General features: G+C 44.0%; 1 protein-coding gene across 1 annotated transcript in view; it reads right to left on the bottom strand.

Moving 5' to 3' along the window:
• The window catches only part of LOC144501917 (eosinophil peroxidase-like), a 28,190-nt gene extending 5,520 nt beyond the window's left edge, over window positions 1-22,670 (bottom strand). The window contains exons 1-11 of the mRNA XM_078225953.1: window positions 22,612-22,670; window positions 21,966-22,141; window positions 20,315-20,447; window positions 17,679-17,808; window positions 17,278-17,484; window positions 15,376-15,730; window positions 14,181-14,341; window positions 9,143-9,401; window positions 5,494-5,664; window positions 4,028-4,265; window positions 825-1,030 (exon numbers count right to left, since the gene is read on the bottom strand). Of these exons, the coding sequence (XP_078082079.1) occupies window positions 825-1,030; window positions 4,028-4,265; window positions 5,494-5,664; window positions 9,143-9,401; window positions 14,181-14,341; window positions 15,376-15,730; window positions 17,278-17,484; window positions 17,679-17,808; window positions 20,315-20,447; window positions 21,966-22,074 (1,969 nt within the window). The 5' untranslated portion in view covers window positions 22,075-22,141; window positions 22,612-22,670. The remainder of the gene's footprint in view (window positions 1-824; window positions 1,031-4,027; window positions 4,266-5,493; window positions 5,665-9,142; window positions 9,402-14,180; window positions 14,342-15,375; window positions 15,731-17,277; window positions 17,485-17,678; window positions 17,809-20,314; window positions 20,448-21,965; window positions 22,142-22,611) is intronic.
• Window positions 22,671-23,399: the final 729 nt, after the last annotated feature.

Below are 23,399 nucleotides of genomic sequence, written 5' to 3'. Positions count from 1 at the left end.
CTGTGATACTGGGGACCTCAGGAGGAGGCTGAGATGGATCATCCACTCGGCACTTCCTGGGTGAAGATGGTTGAGTTTTGGAATTGTGATGGGGATATTTGTGGAGCCTGCCCCTCCTGTCTGTCATTTAATTTTCAACTACCACTCATGACTGGCTGCAGCAGGACAGCAGAGCTTTGATCTGATCCATTGGGTGTGGAATGACACATCTCTGTCTATTGCATTTTGCTTACACTGTTTCGAATGCATGTATAGTCAGTCCTGTGCTGTAATTTCACCAGCTTTTAGATGTGCTTGTTGCTGCACTTGACTATTTAACCATGATTGAGCCCTGGGCTTGAGGGTAATGATAGAGTGAAGAATATTCTATGCTAAGATGGTATAAGGAAAGAAGATAAAAATAGAGAACAAATAGGATAACAGTTGTGCAATAAATAGTCAGGAAAATGTGGAAGACATTAATGGGTGCCAGAGAAACTTAGATGTTTCTGGGGAGAGGAAGGACTGAGCACCTGAATGAGATGCTGAAGGAATAAGCTGAAACAGATTTAAGCAATAGAACAAGGAGGTGGAAGGGTGAAATGATCTATATTGACAAGTCTAATTATCCAGATTCTGAAGATATTGCTCTTAACCCTACTGGCCCCTCAGTGTTTGATCCATGAATCACTAGAGCAGAAGTTGCGAATGGAATTCAGAGTCCAGCTCCGAGTGTCTCTTTGCTCTTTTCTTACACCAGCTGATTTTCTTAGTTTTATATTCAAGCATAAATGAACTGGAATGTCAGCTTTCTGAAGGCTGGGCCCAGCCCTGTAATAACCTACCTCGCACATCCTCCTTCCAGGCACTCAGGTCTACCTTTGGTATCTGGTTGCAGTTTACATATCCTCGTGGGAATGGTTGGAACTTAAAGGCATCGCGAGGAATTAATTGGATCCCGGTGTTTTCACAGATGATCCTGGACATGGAGATTTGGGTAAGAGCCTGACGTTGGCTAGCAGTAAAAACTCCTGTATTTTCCCACCAGAATCTGAAGCACAAGGAGAAACATCACTGGTAAGTCCCTGAAAAGTACAGATCAAACCTATTGACAGTAAATAGTTCATCCATGTTGCTGAGTACAGGTGCAATAGAGAGGTTGTGAGGAGGAAGACATTTACTGACCCTCACAGAGAAGACTGGGGGGGGGGGGGGGGGGGTGGGGGGTGGCGGCACGGGGTGGGGTGGTAGAAGACATATACTGACCTTCAGAGTATGGTTGGGAGGGTAGGGGAGATATTTACTGATCATCAGAGAAGGCTGGGGGGGTAAAACATTTACTGACCCTCAGAGAAGACTTGGGGTGGGGGGGGTTCAGTGGACATTTACTGACCCTCCGAGAAGACTGAGAGGGGGAAGATATTTACTGACCCCCACAGAGAAGACTGGGATGAGGGAAGACATTTACTGACCCTCACTAAAAAAGCTGGGAGGGGGAAGACATTTACTGACCCTCACAGAAAAAGTTGGGAGGGGGAAGACATTTACTAATCCTCATATTCAGTAAGTTTATGATGAAAGGGGTGGGGGATTTGGATTTCCTGTAATTTAAGGAACAGTTTCAGTTTCTCAGTCTGAAGATCTAATTGGGGTTCTTGCCCATTGTCTTCAGAAAGGCCTGGACATCATTGTCTCCGTTTTTCTTCCCTATGGTATTCACTCCTCTCAGGTCCTCTACCTAATCACAGACCATTCACTCTTGGTCAGTAATGTGTCACAAGAAAGAGTGAAACAGCTCCTTATTTTACAGCCCATTTTTAATTTAATCTGCTCCATATAAGCTGTTCATCTGTGAGATTTTCCTATTGTGACCGAAGGTTATCAAACTGAAATGTTAACCCTACTCCTCACTGATAATACTGAGTGTTTTCAGGGAGGAATGTGTAGGAGAGCAGGTCGCCATGTTTGTGAGCTGATACCCATAGTTAGGCAATAACTTCAAAAAACTACTTATGCCCATAGAACCATAGAAAATTACAGCTCAGAAACAGGCCTTTTGGCCCTTCTTGTCTGTGCCGAACCATTTTTTGCCTAGTCCCACTGACCTGCACTTGGACCATATCCCTCCACACCCCTCTCATCCATGAACCCGTCCAAGTTTTTCTTAAATGTTAAAAGTGACCCTGCATTTACCACTTTATCCGGCAGCTCATTCCACACTCCCACCACTCTCTGCGTGAAGAAGCCCCCCCTAATATTCCCTTTAAACTTTTCTCCTTTCACCCTTAACCCATGCCCTCTGGTTTTTTTCTCCCCTAGCCTCAGCGGAAAAAGCCTGCTTGCATTCACTCTATCTATACCCATCAAAATCTTATACACCTCTATCAAATCTCCCCTCAATCTTCTAGGGAATAAAGTCCCAACCTATTCAATCTCTCTCTGTAACTCAGCTTCTCAAGTCCCGGCAACATCCTTGTGAACCTTCTCTGCACTCTTTCAACCTTATTCACGTCCTTCCTGTAACTAGGTGACCAAAACTGTACACAATACTCTAAATTCGGCCTCACCAATGCCTTATATAACCTTGTAAGAAGTTTAACAACACCAGGTTAAAGTCCAACAGGTTTATTTGGTAGCAAAAGCCACACAAGCTTTCGGAGCTGCAAGCCCCTTCTTCAGGTGAGTGGGAATTCCCACTCACCTGAAGAAGGGGCTTGCAGCTCCGAAAGCTTGTGTGGCTTTTGCTACCAAATAAACCTGTTGGACTTTAACCTGGTGTTGTTAAACTTCTTACTGTGTTTACCCCAGTCCAACGCCGGCATCTACACATCATGACTTATATAACCTTACCATAACACTCCAACTTTTATACTCGATATTCCGATTTATAAAGGCCAATGTACCAAAGGCACTCTTTACGACCCTATCCACCTGTGACGTCACTTTTAGCGAATTCTGTACCTGTATTCCCAGATCCCTCTGTTCAACTGCACTCTTCAGAGGCCTACCATTTACCCTGTACGTTCTACTTTGGTTTGTCCTTCCAATGTGCAATGTGCGGCATGGTAGCACAGTGGTTAGCACTGCTGCTTCACAACTCCAGGGTCCCGGGTTCGATTCCCGGCTCGGGTCACTGTCTGTGTGGAGTTTGCACATTCTCCTCGTGTCTGCGTGGGTTTCCTCCGGGTGCTCCGGTTTCCTCCCACAGTCCAAAGATGTGCGGGTTTAGGTTGATTGGCCAGGTTAAAAATTGCCCCTTAGAGTTCTGAGATGCGTGGATTAGCGGGTAAATATGTGGGGGTAGGGCCTGGGTGGGATTGTGGTCGGTGCAGACTCGATGGGCCGAATGGCCTCCTTCTGCACTGTAGGGTTTCTATGATGATATCTCACACTTGTCTGCGTTAAATTCCATTTGCCATTTTTCAGCCCATTTTTTTAGTTGGTCCAAATCCCTCTGCAAGCTTTGAAAACCTTCCTCACTGTCCACTACACCTCCAATCTTTGTATCATCAGCAAACTTGCTGATCCAATTTACCACATTATCATCCAGATCATTGATATAGATGACAAACAACAATGGAGCCAACACCGATCCCTGCGGCACACCACAACACTGGCATTTTTACTCTGGGCGTATCTCACTCTATTTTGATTTGTTTACCTTCGCAACTCTTACCCAGCCATTTATTGTAAGGTTGCTTTCATTTTAGTTTACCCTCAAGCTTCCTCAGGAGATCGAGTGGTTATGCTGGTTATGAGGTCTGGCGGTCTCATATTGACTGGTATAAGACCCATTTATGGAAATTTAAAGGCAGGTAGAGGCCAGTGACCTTATCTTTCTGCGCAGTGATCACTGCAATCTCAACCTGTTCTACTCAACAACACAATTACTGTTTGATTGAATCCATAACCACCCAGGCTGGGAGATTGAAGCATCAGCCACCTCTCTGGCTCTGATCTCCAATCCCTTTAATGTGAAATGGAAACCCGCAACTCAATGAAAGTCAATGCCTTCAGTAGTTTCTGTGCTGCTAGTATTGCCTGTTACCTGTCTCCATCTCTCAGGTTCTTGAATTGATGTCCAATTAAACAGGTGAACAAAGGGCCCAACTTGCCGCCCTCCACCAAGGGTTCGGAGATTCCCCCCACCCACACATCGATATTGTTTGGAGTTCCATACAAGGTTAGGAGTTTCTTTGCTAAATGGACATTCTTCAGGACTTGAGCAAGCTCAGCCACATTCCTGGGTTGCGAAAGGCCGCAGAATCTCCGCCAAGCATTGTAACCTGTGACATTCAGAGAGCAAAATGTGAAAGTACACATGTCAGCTACTGTGCATTAGTTATACTAGAGACAGTAAACACTAAACGTTGTTTTATTGCCACAAAAATCCTGAGGTTCAAATGTTTGGTGGGTGGTCCGTCACTACGACTCTGGCAAGACCTCTCTGAAACTAACCAAGCAGAGCTTTGTGAAATGTTCTGGAGGGGCTCTCCCTTTTCTGTTCCCTCACTAGTTATGGTGAGAGATGTGCGTGGGGGAATTAAATGGTTTCTGCTTCTTGTCTCCCTCTAGTGGCACTGCCGAGGTTAAAGACTCAGTTTTATTTTCATTCCATCATGGGAATGGTATCACTGGCTAGGCCAGCATTCACTGCCCACCCAAAAGTACCCTTCAACTGAGTGGCTTACTCAGCCATTTTAGAGGGCATTTAAGAGTCACCCAAATAACTGGGGATCTGGAGTTGGGTAATGACGGCAGATTTCCTTCCCTAAAGGACATTAGTGAACCGGATAGATTTTACTGCAATCTGCGAGATACGATGCCTAGGTTCCAATGGTGGCTACGTTTCAAAAGTAATTCATTTATTGTAAAGAAACTTGGGACATCATAAGATGTTGAAAATACTACATAGATTCTTAAACCTTCAAGGAAATATTGCCTGGTAAACTGGGCCTCGTAAATCCTGCCTGGTAAACTCTACCTGTTCTCCAGGGGCCCCGGCTAATGACTTGTGGAGACATGGGCATCATGGCAGTTAGTGGAATTTAAATTCAATTATTAATCTGGAATTGAAAGCTAGTTTCAGCAATAGTGACCACAAAACTATCATTGATTGATGGGGAAATAAACCCCATCTGGATCACTAACTTCAGGGAAAGAATTCTGCCATGCTTATCTAGTCTGGCCTACATGTGACTCCAGTCCCACAGCAATGTGATTGAATCTTAACCGCGCTCCGAGATGGCCTGCCACTCTGTTCAGGGGCACTTAGGGATGGGAAACAAATGCTTGCCTTGCCAGCGATGCCCACACCCCATGTAAAAATGTTAAAAAGTCTTTCCACATCATTTCCAGTCAGTACTGGGGGTTAACCCATTGTTCTCAGGTGAGTGAATATGATCCCACTGGCTTCTTGATACTGTGACTCCAAGAAATTAAATTATTTCATTACCTGACATTTTATCAACTTGTTTTGAGTTAAAGTCTACCGCATGTTGGTTTTCCACTTACCTGGGATTCCATGATCCCGGGATCGCTGCATATTCAGAGAACCCAGATCCATTGCTAAATGAGTGGTCAATTCAAACAGCTTCTCCCGCAGTTCGTCTGGCAGCATCTTGTTCTGTGTCTGCAGCTTGGCAGGTCTGCCCAACAATCCTCGCATGAGGGGATCGACTCCACCTAACGTACACACACACACACGCAGACACAAGAATTCTTAACGCATCTCCTGAATTCTCACCCTCCTCTTTAATCTGCAGCTGGTGGTAGAGTGACTGATGAGTTAAAGATCTCTAATCGAGCAACACAGAAATATCTGTGACAATGAATTACTCCCCAACACAACCACCATTGATCAAACCAGCTAAGATCAGCCATGTCCCTGAGTGATTCCTAAACCAACCCTGAATTCATTGCAACAGCAGGCTGTGGAGGCCAGGTCATTGAGTGCATTTAAGACAGAGATAGATGGGTTCTTGAAAGATCAAAGGTTACAGGGAAAAGGCGGGAGAATGAGGTTGAGAAACTTATCAGCCATGATTGAATGGCAGAACAGACTCGATGGGCTGAATGGCCTAATTCTGCTCCTATATCTTATGGTCTGATATAAGAATGAACAGCAAGGCTGGACAGCCAGAGGAGCAGTCAAAAGTGGTTTCCAGCTCTAACTGTAACTATCTGTTATCAGGTAACATCCTGCATCCGCGCAGGAGGTGAGTTGAAGGGAAAGGCAGGAATTCACTTACAATGCCTGACTGCGCTGAACATTCACAATAACTTGTCGCACAATAAAATAAGCTTCTACACAGTGAAATGCAGGACAGAGTCCAATCCACGTCTGTGTGGGGAAGTGATGATTGATGGATGGCCCAATAGCTATTACAATGCAAGCAAAGCAGATCAAAGACAAATTCAGGTTCAGAAACCAGCCGACTGAAAATCTGAAATAAAGGCAGAAAATGCTGGAAATACTCAGCAGGTCTGGCAACGGCTGTGGAGACAGAAATAGAGAAACGTTCGTTAACTGTTTTTATCTCCACTGATGCTGCCAGACCTGTTGAGTATTTCCAGCATTTTCTGTTTTTATTTCAGATTTCCGGCAGCTGCAGTATTTTACAGGTGTTGCAGCAAAAGCAGTGGATTGTGTTCCACAGAAATCAGAACCTCACAAGTCAAATGGGAGGATCAAACTGGGCGCTCCAGTTTCCTTCCACACTCCAAAGATGTGTGGAGTTATGTTAATTGGCCGTGCTAAATTACCCCTTAGTGTCGAGGGATTAGCAGGGTGGGGTTACAGGGATAGGGCCTGGATGGGATTGTTGTCGATGCAGGCTCGATGAGCCAAATGGCCTCCTTCTGCACTGTAGAGATTCTATGATTCTATTCTAATATTAGTCACCACCTGGACTCAAGGGTATTGATGGAGCTGATGGGAGATTCTGGGGCCTTTCTAACCACATGGCACTGATGGCATTCACCCTTTGTGGGAGAGAAGCCTGATTGTCATCTCCCTTTATCTCTGATGTCCACTTTGCTGAGTTTCTATGGAGTTTAATTAACTCAGAGCTATGTCTGAACATTTGGGACATGTCTAATATAACAACTGCCAACTGACCGATGTAACTAATGTCACTGACTGGTGCCTGGAAACACCTGGATGCATAAAATGTTGTTTTCACATTGTCACGTTTTATGCCTCGGAAATGAGACATACCAGTACAAGGGATTGAGTACAATTCCTGGAGTAAAAGCATCCAGCTGCTTCTTCCAGTTTAGTTTCTCAGTCACTCTATCCAGTAGCAGAGAATAGAAAAGAATCAATAGACACATGGAGCACTGAACAAATGAACAACTGAGGAGTGGCATGGTGACACAGTGGTTAGCACTGCTGCCTCACAGTGCCAGGGACCTGGGTTCGATTCCCAGCTTGGATCGCTGTCTGTGCGGAGTCTGCACATTCTCCCCATGTCTGCGTGGGTTTCCTCCGGGTACTCCTGTTTCCTCCCACAGTCTGAAAGACATGCTGGTTAGGTGCATTGGCCATGCTAAATTCTCCCTCAGTGTACCCGAACAGGCGCCGGAGTGTGGCGACTAGGTGATTTTCACAATAACTTCATTGCAGTGTTAATGTAAGCCTACTTGTGACACTAATAAATAAATTATCTACCCCAATCGGTTTGAGAGCAGATTTCCACTCCATCTGACGAAGGAGCAGCGCTCCGAAAGCTAATGGCATTTGCTATCAAATAAACCTGTTGGACTTTAACCTGGGTGTTGTTAAAACTCTTACTGTGTTTACCCCAGTCCAACGCTGGCATCGCCACAACATGTACTTACAGCCAGGGCTCAACTTCCTGGCCTCCACCTTTTTCCCCTTCAAATGTACTCATGTTATCCCACAAAACACATGAACACTGGAATCCTGAGAGAGACATGAGGAGGGAACTTAATAGCTACCAGGTGGCCAGATTAGGGCCATAAAGGGGTCATGGGAGGCAAACTGTGGCAGCTATTTTGTAGCACACAACTTGGGTTTTTAAAAAAGTGTCTTTGGCCCATTTTATTACCAAGTTGCCTGAAAATGGATCCACTTCTTTTAAGGAAAAATCAGGTCCCTTTATCAGTTGCAATATAATTTCCAACCAAAATGTTTCCCCATATTTAGGATAGAACACCAGACCTTCCCACAATTTATGAAGCAGAAAATCAAGTTCTCTAATTGCATGGTGGAATGAAAAACTGGTTTATTAAATAGATTTCTCAGATGCTGAGGATTGTGCTAAAGCAGTATTTATTACCCATATTGATGTGCCTTGAAATGATGGAGTTGGTGGGCCTATTGACTTTCCTCAATTCTGATGCTCCCACAGTGTTGTCAGTTAGGACTTGGATATCAAATCAGCCATATATCAGTGATCGAAGCCCTCAGGTAAGCTGGTGTGTGCCTTGGTTTCTCCATGATCTTCATTATATGCAACCAAAACCTTGATTTTCTTGACATTTGCCTCAGGTGAAAGCTTATTCCCAGGACTTCCTGATTGCTTGGAACTTTAGCTGCCCAAGTGGAAGCAAATATGAACATTGGCACTGTTCTATGCTGGTACTGGGAGTTGTGTAGATGGGAAGAAGAAGAAGTCTCGCAACACCAGGTTAAAGTCCAACAGGGTTTATTTGGTGTCACGAGGTTCCTGGCATTGAATTGATACCAAATAAACCTGTTGGACTTTAACCTGGTGTTGTGAGACTTCTTACTGTGCCCACCCCAGTCCAATGCTGGCATCTCCACATCATAGATGGGAAGCTGTACAGATGAGCATGTTCCTTTCCCTTCTACCAACTCTAGGCATTTCTTCAGCAGGAACGAACTAGGAGGCTCCAGGCTGAGTTCAGGAAAAGATTTCTCCCCAACCCAAAGATCTGGAAAGGAACAGTTTATTTTGGGTGGGCTGCTCTTGTCTAATGCTGAGGCAGATAGGGACAGAAAACAAATAGGCCCTTTAATCAGCCCTATGTCTTCTACCACATTCACTCGCAGCCAGAATCTAATCACTGCAAACCCTACACCATTTGCCTGTTCATGAAGTTGAACTCCGCTTTCTGTGCAAGTGCAGTGTCTCTGGGTGAGTATGCTGCAGTCATATTAAAGATTGTTACTTACCTTCCCTGATCAGTCTCCAGGGAGTGAAGAAAGCCAGATGCAGGTCAAGGTTTTTGAATTGAGGATGTTCCTGGTAGTTTTCATCAAGGCGGAAGAGCTTTGGCTGAATGGTGAGATGTCCGAAACGGAAAGCTGCTGTCGAGAAAACGTTGGCAATACCGGGATCTACAGACTCATCGTAGCCTTCATAAGCTGGGAGATATTTCTGCATTGCCTTCTTTCCAATGAGCAGTGAAACATAGTCCCTGTGGTTTATTATCTGTGGCAGTGAGAAAAGTCACCATTCAGTGTAGATTGATTAAACAACAATCAACTCAAAAGGGATCAGTAAGTCTTGAGTTAGAAAATGATCTGTTCAGCTCTGTACATTGATAACAGGCCTGGCACAGAAAAAGAGATTCAAGGTTTCTGCCAGTGTTGGGGTTTAAACACAATTGGGAGTGAGTGTGGCAGAAAATTACCTTTTCGCCCTGGAATCTGGCCTAGTAAAGAGAGTTCAGATAAAAATAATCAAGTCAGTTTCATTCAGTTGGCTGGACGGCTGGTTAGTGATGTTCAATTTCCATACCAGCTGAGGTTATTCATGAAGGCCCCGCTTCTCAACCTTGCCCCTTACCCGAGGTGTGGTGACCCACAGGTTAAACCATCACTAGTCAACCTGTGGTCATCTGTGGTGATTTTACCTTTTTTTAAAATCAGATTCAGAAGGTCCAATCAATAGGTCCTCTCCTGTGAGTGGGCTTTGTGTTGGCCAACCTTTTACCACAGAAAGGAGAAATCAGGACATCTGACCCCAGAACAGGGATGTGCCAATGTCTGACCCCAGAACAGGTGCACCGCTCTGTCCAACCCTGAGAACAAGGGCACCCCACTGTCGGACATCTCAGAATATCAATATAACATTCAAACAATACAAGGGAGAAAAATTTGTGCAGTGTGTCCAGGAATATTTTTTCAACCAATTAGTGACAAACCCAATGAGAGGAGATGCAATTCTAGACCTAGTCTTGGGGAATGAAGAGCAAATGGGTGAAGTGACAATTGGTGACCATATCGGGGATAGAGATCACAATTCAGTTACATTTAGCATTATCATGGAAAAAGACAGAGATAACGCTGTAGTAAACATTTTGAACTGGGGGAAGGCATATTTTACAGGTTTGAGAAGGGGCAGGACAGCACTGCTGGAGGATAAATCAATGGGACTGCAGTGGGAAGCACTACAAAGTGGGATATCCTAAATGTACAAAGTAGACATGCCCCTCCAGAAATAAGAGTGGTACTACCAAATCTAGACCTCTCTGGTTGTCTAGAGGAACACAGTAAGAAGTCTCACAACACCAGGTTAAAGTCCAACAGGTTTATTTGGTAGCAAACACCATTAGCTTTCGGAGCGCTGCTCCTTCGTCAGATGGAGTGGAAATGTGCTCTCAAACAGTGCACAGACACACAACATCAACATCAAGTCTCTGTAACTTGATGTTGTGTCTCTGTGCACTGTTTGAGAGCACATTTCCACTCCATCTGACGAAGGAGCAGCGCTCCGAAAGCTTATGGTATTTGCTACAAAATAAACCTGTTGGACTTTAACCTGGTGTTGTGAGGCTTCTTACTGTGTTCACCCCAATCCAACGCCGGCATCTCCACATCATGTCTAGAGGAATACAGGGGAAGATCAAACAGAAAAATAAACCATACGATAGGCGCAAGAACTAAGCACTGCAGATAGCCTAGATAAATATAGGAAGTGCCGGGATGAAGTACAAAAGGAAATGAGGAAATCAAAAAGAGGGCATGAAAAAAGATTAGCAAGTAAAGTTAAAGAAAAGCCAAAGATGTTTTACCAACATATTCATGGTATATTAAGAAAAAAGTGGGATCTATCAGAGGTGAAGGAGGGAACTTGTGTGTAGATGCGGAGGCTGTGGAAAGGGTTTTAAATAAATATTTTGTCTGCATATTTACAAAGGAACGGGATGATGCAGATATAGTAGTCCAGGATGAACACCGAGATATTGGATGGGATAATCGTAAAGAGAGAGGATACAGCATTTAAGAAACAATACTTTTCACTGTATACCAATACATGTGACAATAATAAATCAAATCAAATCAATACTCAAGGGGCTGGAATCCTTGAAAGTTGATAAGTCACCAGGGTCAGATGGACTGTTTCCGAGACTATAGACGGAGTTCAAGAGGAGATAGCAGATACTCTGAGGATGATTTTCCAATCTTCACTAGATACAGGGAGGTACCAGAGGACTGGAGAAATGTAAACGTAGTTCCATTGTTTAAAAAGGGATCAAAGGAAATGCCAAACAATTGTAGGCCAATTAGTCTTATACTGGTGGTGGGCAAACTCGTAGAACCAATCCTGAGACTTGTCAGGGATGGTCAGAAAAAGGAAGGTCTTGCCTCATAAATTGATTGAATTCTTTGAGGAAGTGATAAGACGGGTTGATGAAAGTAGTGCAGTGGATGTTGTGTGCATGGATTTTAGCAAGACATTTGACGAGGTCCCACATGTTAGATTGGCCACAAAAGTAAAAGCCCATGGGATACAGGATAATGTGGCAAACTGGATAAAAAGTTATCTTAGTAACAGGAAACAAAGGGTAATGGTTGATGACAACAAAAACTGGAAATGCTGGAAAATCTCAGCAGGTCTGACAGCACCTGTGGAGAGAGAATAGAGCCAACATGACCCTTCGTCAGAGTTCAGATAATGGTTGATGGATGCCTCTATGAATGCAAAGTTGTTTCAAGTGGTGTTTCACAGGGTTCAGTGTTGGGATCCTTACTGTTTGTGTTATATATTAATGATTTGGTTATGAATGTGGCGGGCACAATTGGGAAATTTGCAGATGACACAAAGATTGACCGAGTAGTGGATAGTGTAGAGGATAGCTCTAATCTCCAAAACAATATCGATGGGTTGGTGAATGGGCAGTAAAGTGGCAGATGGATATTAACAGAGAAACGTGAGGTCATGCATTTAGGGAGATCAAGCACTTACAGGGAATACACAATAAATGGGAATATAATAAAGACAAGTAGATGAAGTGAGAGATCTTGATGCACAACTACACAGGTCCCTAAAGGAGTCCCTATTGGTCCCCTTATTTGCGGAAGGATATATTGGCCTTGGAGGGAGTGCAGAGAAGGTTCACCAGGTTGATACCAGAGATGAGGGGAGTTGACTATGAGGAAAGACTGAGCAGATTGGGTTTGTATTCGTTGGAATTTAGAAGGCTGAGGGGGGATCTTATAGAGACCTATAAGATAATGAAGGGGCTGGATAGGGTAGAGGTGGAGAGATTCTTTCCACTTAGAAAGGAAACTAGAACTAGAGGGCACAGCCTCAAAATAAAGAGGGGTCAGTTTAGGACAGAGTTGAGGAGGAACTTCTTCTCTCAGAGGGTGGTGAATCTCTGGAATTCTCTGTCAACTGAAGTGGTGGAGGCTACCTCATTGAATATGTTTAAATCATGGATAGATGGATTCCTGATCGGTAAGGGAATTAGGGTTATGGGGATCAGGCGGGTAAGTGGAACTGATCCACTTCAGATCAGCCATGATCTTACTGAATGGTGGGGCAGGCTCGAGGGGCTAGATGGCCTACTCCTGCTCCTATTTCTTATGTTCTTATGTTCTTAAAGGCAGCAGTTCAAGTAGTCAAGGTTGTAAAGAAAGCCTATGGAATGCTCTCCTTCATTGGCAGAGGTGTAGAATATAAAAATAAGGATATAATGCTGGAATTATATAGAACAACTGGAATATTGTGTGCCATTCTGGTCACTACATTATAGGATAGACGTAATAGCTCTGGAGAGAGTGCAGAGGAGGTTTACAAGAATGTTGCCAGGGCGAGAAAAGTGTAGCTATGAGGAGATGTTGGATCGGTTGGGGTTATTTTCCTTGGAAAAAAGAAGGCTGAGAGGTGACTTGCTTGAGATGTACAAAATTATGAGGGGAAGAGATAGAATGAACAGGATAAAATTGTTTCCCTTGGCGGAGAATTGTAGAACCGAGGATATAGATTCATGATAAGTGGTGGAAGGTGTAGAGGGGACACAAGGAAGAACTTGTTTTACTCAGAGGGTGGTAGGTGTCTGGAATTCGTTGCCCGAGTTGGTGGTGGAGGCAGAGACCTTAAACTCTTTTGAAAAGTACCTGGATCTGCACCTCAAGTGCTGTAAGCTACAGGGCCATGGGCTGGGTGCAGGAATGTGGGATTAGAAAGGGCACCTGGGTGTACTTAGGCTGGCATGGTCAAGATGGCCTGAATGGCCTCCTTCAGTGCTGTAACCTTCCAATGGTTCTAGCAGGGGCATCCTACTGTCCATTGCAAATTTCATTCCCACTGGATTAGCCTCCGACCCCATTAAGTATTTCACATACGAGGAAATGTTCCTGTCCCGCCACTACGGGAACTGGGCGGGGCAGGGGGGGTGGGTTGGGGGGTTGGACCATGCAAAGATCTGTTGACCTCTGGCGGGATTTTCCAGTTTTGTGGCGAGTGCGGCTGGAAAATCCTGCCCATAGTTTCCTACTTACTCTTTAGATTGAACTATTGGGATTTCAATCTTTCAACAAATCTGCAACTTGCATGAGTTTTTTCAATTCTGTTCATGATTTTCATCACAGTCACCTGGAGCAAACCTGTTTTCTCAATATAAACAGATTTCACTGTCTTAATCCTCCCTCTTGATTATTCTCTTTGCATCTTCCTCCTGTGACCAAAACCTGATACAACAGTATAAGGGGATTTGGGTAACACTGGCAAGGCAATATTTATTAATCGTTGCAATCTTTTGCCCAAGGACGTTAACTACAGATTATGGGACTATGTCACATGTAAACCAATCGTGATCAGGGTGTCAGGAACACATTCTGAAGGCTGGGTTTACAAAAATAATCTGCTATTGACCACAAATGACTAGATCTGTTAAACCCAACTTGCTCTGATGGGATTTGAGATGTAGTCAGTGAGTCACATTACCATGGCTTTACCAGTCACATTCTCTATTTCTACCTGTTGAAATGCTCCCAGAATTTTTCTTGCTTCTAGATAGATTGTTTCTCCACTCCAGTGAGGGTTCAGTTTCTTCAGCTCCCTCGCTAAGCGATTGTGTTCCCGTAGAAATACTGTATGGAATGTTAACACGCCTAACTGTTCATTCACACGTACATCACCTGTGGTAAACACAATTTGCGTTGGTAAGTATTACCTTTATACTGTTCGTGAAGGAGGACAAACACATATAAATATCCAATAGATACCCGAGCATGAGACCCAATGTCAACCAGGCCTCAGGTCTTTCTATTCTTCTGTAAATTTATCAATGTTACTTTTGTGCTTGCACCAATAAGAAATGGCCTTAGAATCATAGAGTCCCTACAGTGCAGAAGGAGGCCGTTCGGCCCATTGAGTCTTTACCAACTCTCCAACAGAGCAACTTACCCAGGCCTTTCCCCATAACCCCTCATATTTACCCTACTAATCCCCCTAACCTACTCATCCTTGGGCACTAAGGGACAATTTAACATGGCCAGTCCAACTAAACTGCACACCTTTGGACTGTGGGAGGAAACCAGAGCACACGGAGGAAACCCACGCAGACATGAGGGGAACATGCAAACTCCACACAGACAGTGACCCGAGGCTGGAATTGAAATCAGGTCCCTGGCGCTGTAAGACAGCTGTGCCAACCACTGTGCAGCCCCATATAAAGATGTCACCTTATAGAGATCATTGAGGGATCAGTTTATTTCATTTCAAAGTCTGATTAGACAATGCTCACTTAGTTCTGCAATTTGATTGATTGATTGACTAGTTGATTGAGGTCTCCTACTCTTTCCATGGTCACGAGAAGAATTCACAGTGCCATGCTTTCTCTGAGAAACCGGATAAATATCTAAAGATCTGAGTTATAGTGAGAGAACAGTGTGGAACAGTGGTTTGGAAACAATGCCTTTTTTTCAGCCTTTGCTAATATAGTGACTAGTGCTCCTCCCACTCAATGTGCAATGAGCTGCCATGTTGGAAGCTTTTGTGTCCACTTTAAGCCTGTCAATCAATTTCTAAGCCAATTTCTCCCAACAGATTTCAATGTAAATTCCTGCAATGTGTGTTAAACAATTGCAAGGTTGGGGCTGTGTGTGTGTGAAAGGAATGCTGGGTATAAAGGTGTCATGGGACCGGATTTCTGAATCCAGAGCTTACTCACCGCCTAGAAAACATGGAGTTGAATTTTGACCCGTGACACAGGCTTCCCCCATCTGTCCACAAAGATTACTTGAAATGATGTTAAATGGTAAATATTCTCGTCCATTGTCAGAGAATTGCTCATTGACAGCCAACTGGCCAAGCTCATTGGTGAGGTTCCTGAGTTTGTTGCCCAAACAATCTGAGCTGCCGTAGACTTCATTAGCATCAATGAAAGAGGTCAGGGCATTGATCTGCTGACGGGTGTTTACATCTCCGAACAACGAGCCCAGTTCACCACTTCCACAGGCCGGAGCGGATCGGAAGAAAGGCAAGCACTTTTTCGTATCCTTGATCCTGGTGTCCCCTGGAGGTATCTGTCAGGAAAGATCAGGAACACTTTTAGTATTGGTTCCTCATAAACTGTGCCAGAAACACTAAGAAGAGGAATATGAGCAGATTAGGAGTTTCACTGGATTGGTGACAGTTCAGCTTGTTAGACAGTAAACTGGTTTAGGATTAGAACACAGAGCGGAAGTCAATGGTACAATCTATGTTTGAAGTCAGTGGGTGAGACCCTCAGACACATAGTCACAGTCTTCCTCGCACTAAGCTTCACTATGGTGAGCAGGATGTGGATAGCTATTACAAGCTGGAAGTTTAGGGCCCGTCAGAGTAGTAAAGGTTAAAAAGAAATGAATTGGTGAGCAGCACAAATGCCTGACATAAACATGAGGCCTTCTGCATATGCAAATAAGAGGCCCCCCACTTCTTAATTCATAGAGTCCCTACAGTGCAGAAAGAGGCCATTCACCCCATCAAGCCTGCACCCACAACAATCCCATCCAGGCCCTATCCACATAGCTCCACGTATTTACCTTGCTAATCCCCCTGACACTAAAGGGCAATTTAGCATGGCCTATCACTCTAACCCGCACATCTTTGGAGTGTGGGAGGAAACTGGAGCACCCAAAGGAAACCCACACAGACACGGGGAGAATGTACAAACTCCACACAGTCACCCAAGGCCGGAATTGAACCCAGATCCCTGGCGCTGTGAGGCAGCAGTGCTGACTACTGTACATGAGACAGCCTGCACCGGCAATACTGAGAAACCCAGACTCAAATTGGCCTATCAGACTGCTACACTGGAAACAATGATAGCTAAAATAACCCTGGAATTGAAGAGTTTGAGGGGAGGTTTAAATTAAGTGAATAAAAATTAGGAGGGGATCAAGTGGATATAGGAAGGATCGATTTACTTTATTTGAGATGTCAAGAGTAAAAGAGTAACTAGGGAGAGTCTAGGGCCTCTTAAGGATCAACAAAGTCATCTATGTGCGGATCCACAAGAGATGGGCGAGATCCTAAATGAATATTTCTCATCAGTATTTACTGTTGAGAAATGATTGGATGTTAGGAAACTTGGGAAATAAATAACGATGTTTTGAGGAGTGTACATATTACAGAGAAGGGGGTGCTGGAAGTCTTAAAACGCATCAAGGTAGATAAATCCTCGGACCTGATGAAGTGTATCCCAGGATGTTGTGGGAGGCCAAGGAGGAAATTGGGGGTCCCCTAGCCGAGATATTTGAATCCCAACAGCCACAGGTGAGGTTCCTAAAGATTGGAGGTCTGGGGGTTTTCTTAGAGACCCGCAAGTTCTCTATAAATAAGCACCCTCCTCCTGAACCACACAAGTGGGAATTTTTGGCTCATTTTAACCTTCTGTCCTCAGGAACATAATCCCTTAAATCAACACCATCAAAATCATATAATTAGATCGCTTGTGTATTTTTTGTTTGTGGGATCATTTTGTCTAATAGCCTTTGGATTGTTGGTCCAGGATTTCTTTCATTCTATCCTGGACACAACAGCAAAAACTTCAACACTACTTCAGAACGAAATAGAATGGAGGTCTCACCTTTATTGGAAAACAAGGACTTTTCTGAATACAAGTTGATTCACAATTAATTGCATCATTGAAGGTTTGGAGGCTGCCAGACACGGGGCTTAAACTCATGTCGTGATCAATCCACTGACCCCACTGCATAAACAAATGACTTGTTTTAAAATCCAAGGGCACGTTTTCGTTGGTTGTTTTCAGGATTTTGTTGGACACATCTCGAACCTGGAGCAGAAATGTAAAGCATTCATTACATAAAAACAAGACATTGTTTATCCATCACAGAGCCACCTCGAGGACACTATATTAATCCTGGACACTGGCTGCCCTCAGTGTTGAGTGGTTCTTTACAGTTGACAGTATGGTTTTCAATATCACAGTGAATTGGATTTGTTTGTGTCTGATGTGTGAACACTTACCAGTGGCAGAGTGAATCCTGATATTCCTTTGCCTGGAGTCCAGCCCACTGGAAGTGAAATTCCATCCTCATAGCGAGCTGGGAGCCATCGGGTGAGTGCCGTGTTAGACGCTCCCAGATGAGGCTTCCTCCTTCACATAAGGAAAACAACAGTCATTTCCTTCCCCCTAATTCACCTGACCCTAAACTGTAACTCGGTCTGAATAAAACTCACATGAATGATAGTAACATTTGAATTTCAACTTCACAAAAGGCAGCTGGAAGTTTTCTGCAAAAATTTTCCTTTTCATTTAACTTAGTAATGAACAAAAGTGGCATCCATTAAAAGTCAGAAATGATTGTTAGCCCTGGTGTATACCCCTGGAGGCTAATTTTCATTTTGGGAACACTAATCTCCTTTCCATTGATTTCAGTAGAAAGAAGAATCAGGCAGGATGGATAATGGGAAAAACATCAGCACTGTTCCTTTCCCCTCACATCCCAACCTGATTGAGACTGTAACCAATATGAGCACTAAGACGCTCTGTCGGAGAGTTGGTGCAGACTCGATGGGCCAAATGGCCTTCTTCTGCACTGTAGGGATTCTATGATTCTATGAGCCTCGACCAAATCTAGTTGAAGGTCTTTGTATGCAAAGTCAACTCATTTAATCATGTCCAGAGCCATTAAGACTTCTAAATCGGTCAAATCATTACTGATTTATTTATTATTGAGAACCCCAAGTGCAGGATCAAGAGCCACAAGATTATATACGATAAGGAGGAGGAAGAAATTGCAGAGTGATGTGTTTGGGTCTGAGAAGAAGCAAAAAGAAAAGTTGGAAGGAATATTAACCATTGCATGAGTAAAAGGTTTTGAAAAGGTTGAGACAGAGGGAGGTTCAAAACTGGCCTTGAGAAGAGGAACACCAATCAGATGATTATTGGCCAAGATTGCAAAAGACGCTTGAAGAGCTCTCCTAAACATGAAATTTGATCTTGTTCAAATTTGGACTTTATACAGTGAAGAATGGTTGAGGTAAAAATAAAGGTTTGAAACAAATGTATGAAGTCATTCTTTGCAAATGCAACTTGAGCCTGTAGTTGAGGCAATATTGGACTTCCTTCTGAGATCAGAGGTGATAGTGAGGTCAAGAATGTTAATGGATGAAGAAGAACTAAGATGAAGACACCATAAGTAAGAGATGGCAACCATCAGTTTGCCTTGTGGTGATTCTGAGACCATAAATCTACCGGATTGGGGAATAGCAAGGATGTGTGAAGGATATATTCCAGTGTGTGTGCAGCAAGGCATCTGTCTATGATGTTAAGCACTGTCTCCATCTTAATAGGTGTATCATGGTGGTCTTCACATCACATGCTACCAGCATGCACTGGCATCACTGGGGGGGGGGGCATCTCAGGTTTCTGAAACTGTCCGGTCTGAACATAATAGATGAATGTACAACAACAACTAGCATTGTACATTACACATTTATCTTAGTGAAATAACCCAAGGAGGTGGAGAAAATTACAAGAGTGCTAGGCCATGGAGGGATTTGGGCACAAGGATAATTCCAAACTAGAGGTGCTGTGGGGCAGGAACCAATACAAATCAGACAGCATGGGGTTAATTGGACATGGAACAGGTTAGATTGTAGGCAGCAGAATTTTGGATGGGCTTGATTTGATGGAAGAACAGGATTTGATGGCGGTGAGGAGGGAATTGTATATTTGAGCCTGAGTGTTTGAAAAACATGGCAGAGGGTTTCAACAGCTTGAATGCTGAGGCGGGCAATGCTACACAACGGCAAGCACTTTGGAAATACATAGTAGTTTGTCGAGAGCTTCAAGTTTTTAGGTGTCCAGATCATCAACAACCTGTCCTGGTCCCCCCATGCCGACACTATAGTTAAGAAAGCCCACCAATGCCTTAGTTTCTCAGAAGACTAAGGAAATTTGGCACGTCAGCTATGACTCTCACCAACGTTTACAGATGCACCACAGAAAGCATTCTTTCTGGTTGTTTCACAGCTTGGTATGGCTCCTGCTCTGCCCAAGGAACTACAAAAGGTTGTGAATGTAGCCCAATCCATCACACAAACCAGCCTCCCATCCATTGACTCTGTCTACACTTCCTGCTGCTTCAGCAAAGCAGCCAGCATAATTAAGGACCCCATGCACTCTGGGCATTCTTTCTTCCACCTTCTTCCTTCAGGAAAAAGATACAAAAGTCTGAGGTCACGTACCAACTGACTCAAGAACAGCTTCTTCTCTGCTGCTGTCAGACTTTTGAATGGACTTACCTTACATTAAGCTGATCTTTTTCTACACCCTAGCTATGACTGTAACACTACATTCTGCACTCTCTCGTTTCCTTCTCTATGAACGGTATGTTTTGCCTGTATAGCGTGCAAGAAACAATACTTTTCACTGTATGTTAATACATGTGACAATAATAAATCAAATCAAAGACAATGGTCACCAATGCTGTTTTTGGAATTGAAATTTTGTTCTGCATGACTAACTGATTTGCCATGGCCATGTGACTCTGCAGAGGCAGACATATTAAGATCATTTTTATTTAAAAAAAAGCCTCTCACAAAAACAAACATGAAAGTATTACAGCTATCTTTATACTTGCACCAGCAGTTCCTACCTGTTGTTGCACACAGCGGTGAAGGTCCTGTATCGGTTTGACCAACAGTCATCTTTACAGGCTGGAGGCTGACGTATGGCTAGACAGCCTGTGACCTTTGCGATGGTGTCGAGGTCACTCGCTGTTAACAAATCTGGAGGAAACATTCACTCATTATCAATTCCAAATCACTGAAAAATTCACACACAAATTGCATCAACAATCTGACTTTGTTACAGTAGGAGCATTAACAGATACTCACTGCCAGGTGAGTAAATTCCAGGCAGAGTGACTGATGTTGACCACACTCCAGGCTCTGTGTTCACTGATTTGAATTACAGTATGGCCTTGCTGCTGTGGCAGCAAGATTTGATCTCTGATCCATACAACTACACACGTGAAACCTTCACCTGTTCTCATACAGCTCCATATTATGGCTTCTTTGTGTTGCTGTGGTAGTGTTTCATTGATGAGATCTTGAGCCTTGTGTGTTTACACATGAGTAGGCTTTGACTATTTATGTTTCCAAATATGGTCATGTGTGGTGCCTCTCCAAAATGCAGGCTAGCTGCTTCAGGTGTTGTTTCTAGACTGTTCTCTGACAGTTCCGACCATGCATACATCATATCATGGGTGATGCCACTCTCCAATCCCACATTAACCCTTGCTCTGCCAAGCTCCTTTACATTATAATCCATGCAGCACAACATATAACTACAAACAAACTGCTGGCAGGGAATTGTTCTGAGTGCACAGCTGCAGAACAGCTGGAGCTGACACCACAGGAAACACTTCTCGGATGATACCCACCCTCTCCTCTTGCCGCTGAAATGATATGTGACAGCTTTCAGTAATAACAAACTGACTACAGAACATAGGTTCTGAAACTTGAAACTGGTTTTGAACTGAGGAAATGAATAAAATATTGGGTAACTCGCTTTAGGCGGGACTGTGTAGCAACTCTGAATTCAAACAGCAGCGCCATCCCATCCTGCCTCACCACCCTGGCCTCTGTTGGCACCCTCCTGCTCTCTCTCATCACCCTGGCCTCTATTGGCACTGCCCTGTCCTGTCTCACCACCCTGGCCTCTGTTGGCACCCTCCTGCCCTCTCTTACCATCCTGGCCTCTATTGGCATCGACCCACCCTGTCTCACCACCCTGGCCTCTATTAGCACCGTCCTGCCCTGTCTCACCACCTTAGCCTCTATTGACACCTTTCCTCCCTGTCTCACCACCTTAGTCTCTATTGGCACCGTCCTGTCCTGTCTCATCACCCTGGCCTCTATTGGCACTGTCCCACCCTGCCCTCTATTGGTACTGTCCTGCCCTCTCTCACCACCCTGGCCTCTATGGGCACCTTTCTGCTCTCTCTCACCACGCTGACCTCTATTGGTACTGTCCTGCCATCTCTCACCACCCTGGCCTCTACTGGCACCTTTCTGCCCAGTCTCACCAGCCTGGCCTCTATTGGTACCATCTTCATACAGACACTGTTTTTGTCAGTGGATGGCATCGTTGTATGGCTCGGTTTGTTACAGATCTCAGAGTTAGAGCAATATCCAAAACCAACCCATCTGAGAAAGAGTTCAGTGACCATGTGACAAGGAGACTGGGCCAATCGAAACACTTTAATGTTGCTCCAGATTTCCTTCACTTGTTCTCCAACTGACCTGATGCATTCAGTGACCGTTTGTGGACTCGTTGGACATGGTGTTGGATGAGTCGCAGTGTATTTTCCATGTACTCTGCAGAGCGCACTGCAATTCTGGTGTCTGCCATTGGGTGCTTGAAGAAACGCAGCAGGTCGCTGGATTTCAAGGATCGTTTGCTCAGCCACTCCTTCTGGCTAGAAGAGGACATACTGAGATTAGACGGAGATAATCAGGAATTCAGGTCCTGACTCACAACACACTGTCTTCTAATGGACAGGTCAGTGATGCAGATCCCACACACTGATCACTGACTGAGATGAGGGAACAGAATGAAACATATCCAAGTTGCTGATGATACAAATTTGGGTGGGAAAATAAGCTATGAAGAGGATGGAAAGAGATGACAACATGTTAAGTGATTGGGCAAACATATGGCAGATCATTCAAGGGGAAAAGAACTTAACTGGCTCATTCTCTGCAACTCTCCCCAACTCAGTGACATTGCTCCTTTAATTGTATTACTATAAGCTCAACAGCTCCTCTAAGGAATTAGCACAAAACATTCTTCTCACTCTGAATATGGTGGTCCTTATTTCACATGAATTCACATTGAGTCCTTCATGAAGAGCCCAACCTGAAAATGTCACTGCGTTAAAGAACCTACTTAGCTCTGGTATCCTTGTAAGCTTTGTTCACCAGTTCAATAGCTTCACGTACAGCTCTTTCTACGAATGGACTTCCCTGGGGCTCCTCGCTTTCTACAACAGAAACACACAAAAACTGAGAGACATCTTGAGAAACACCAGGTGGCTTCAACCTGAAATTGGCTTTACAATGAGGCAGATAGTATAAATGGGGCCAAGAGATACATCAACACATTTCTGGAGATAGCAGAAATTGAAGGATTGAGTGAGAAGGTGAGTACATGAAACTACCTCTGTTAAAGGGAAATTAAACTCCCTATCCGTGAAACATTTTTATCTTTTTCCTTATATATTGGATTGGAAAATGAGACAATGTAAAGGTAAAGAATTCCTTGCAAGTGAATGTATGGAGTTTTTAGCTTAAGGCTGCATAAATTCAGAGTATGGAATAAAAAGTAATGAATGCTATTGCAATGAGCACTATGTTAATTGGATAAACTAATGCTGAACAATTTAGTTCCATAAGAAAAGATCTGCACTTATGCTTGATCACATCTCAAAATGTTTCACATACTGTGAACTAGTTGAGATCCTGTGACTCTGTTGGGGAAAAACAAACATGCAGCCATTCTGCGTATATTATGATCGATGTGGAGATGCCGGCGTTGGACTGGGGTAAGCACAGTAAGAAGTCTCACAACACCAGGTTAAAGTCCAACAGGTTTATTTGGTAGCAAATACCATAAGCTTTCGGAGCGCTGCCCCTTCGTCAGATGGAGTGAAAATCTGTTCTTGGCTATCAGGGAGT

The sequence above is a fragment of the Mustelus asterias genome, chromosome 12 (genome assembly GCF_964213995.1).
Source record: "Mustelus asterias chromosome 12, sMusAst1.hap1.1, whole genome shotgun sequence".
NCBI classification, from domain to species: Eukaryota; Metazoa; Chordata; class Chondrichthyes; order Carcharhiniformes; family Triakidae; genus Mustelus; species Mustelus asterias.
The sequence above is the reverse complement of the archived record's forward strand: the minus strand, read 5'-3'. Positions and strand labels throughout refer to the sequence as shown.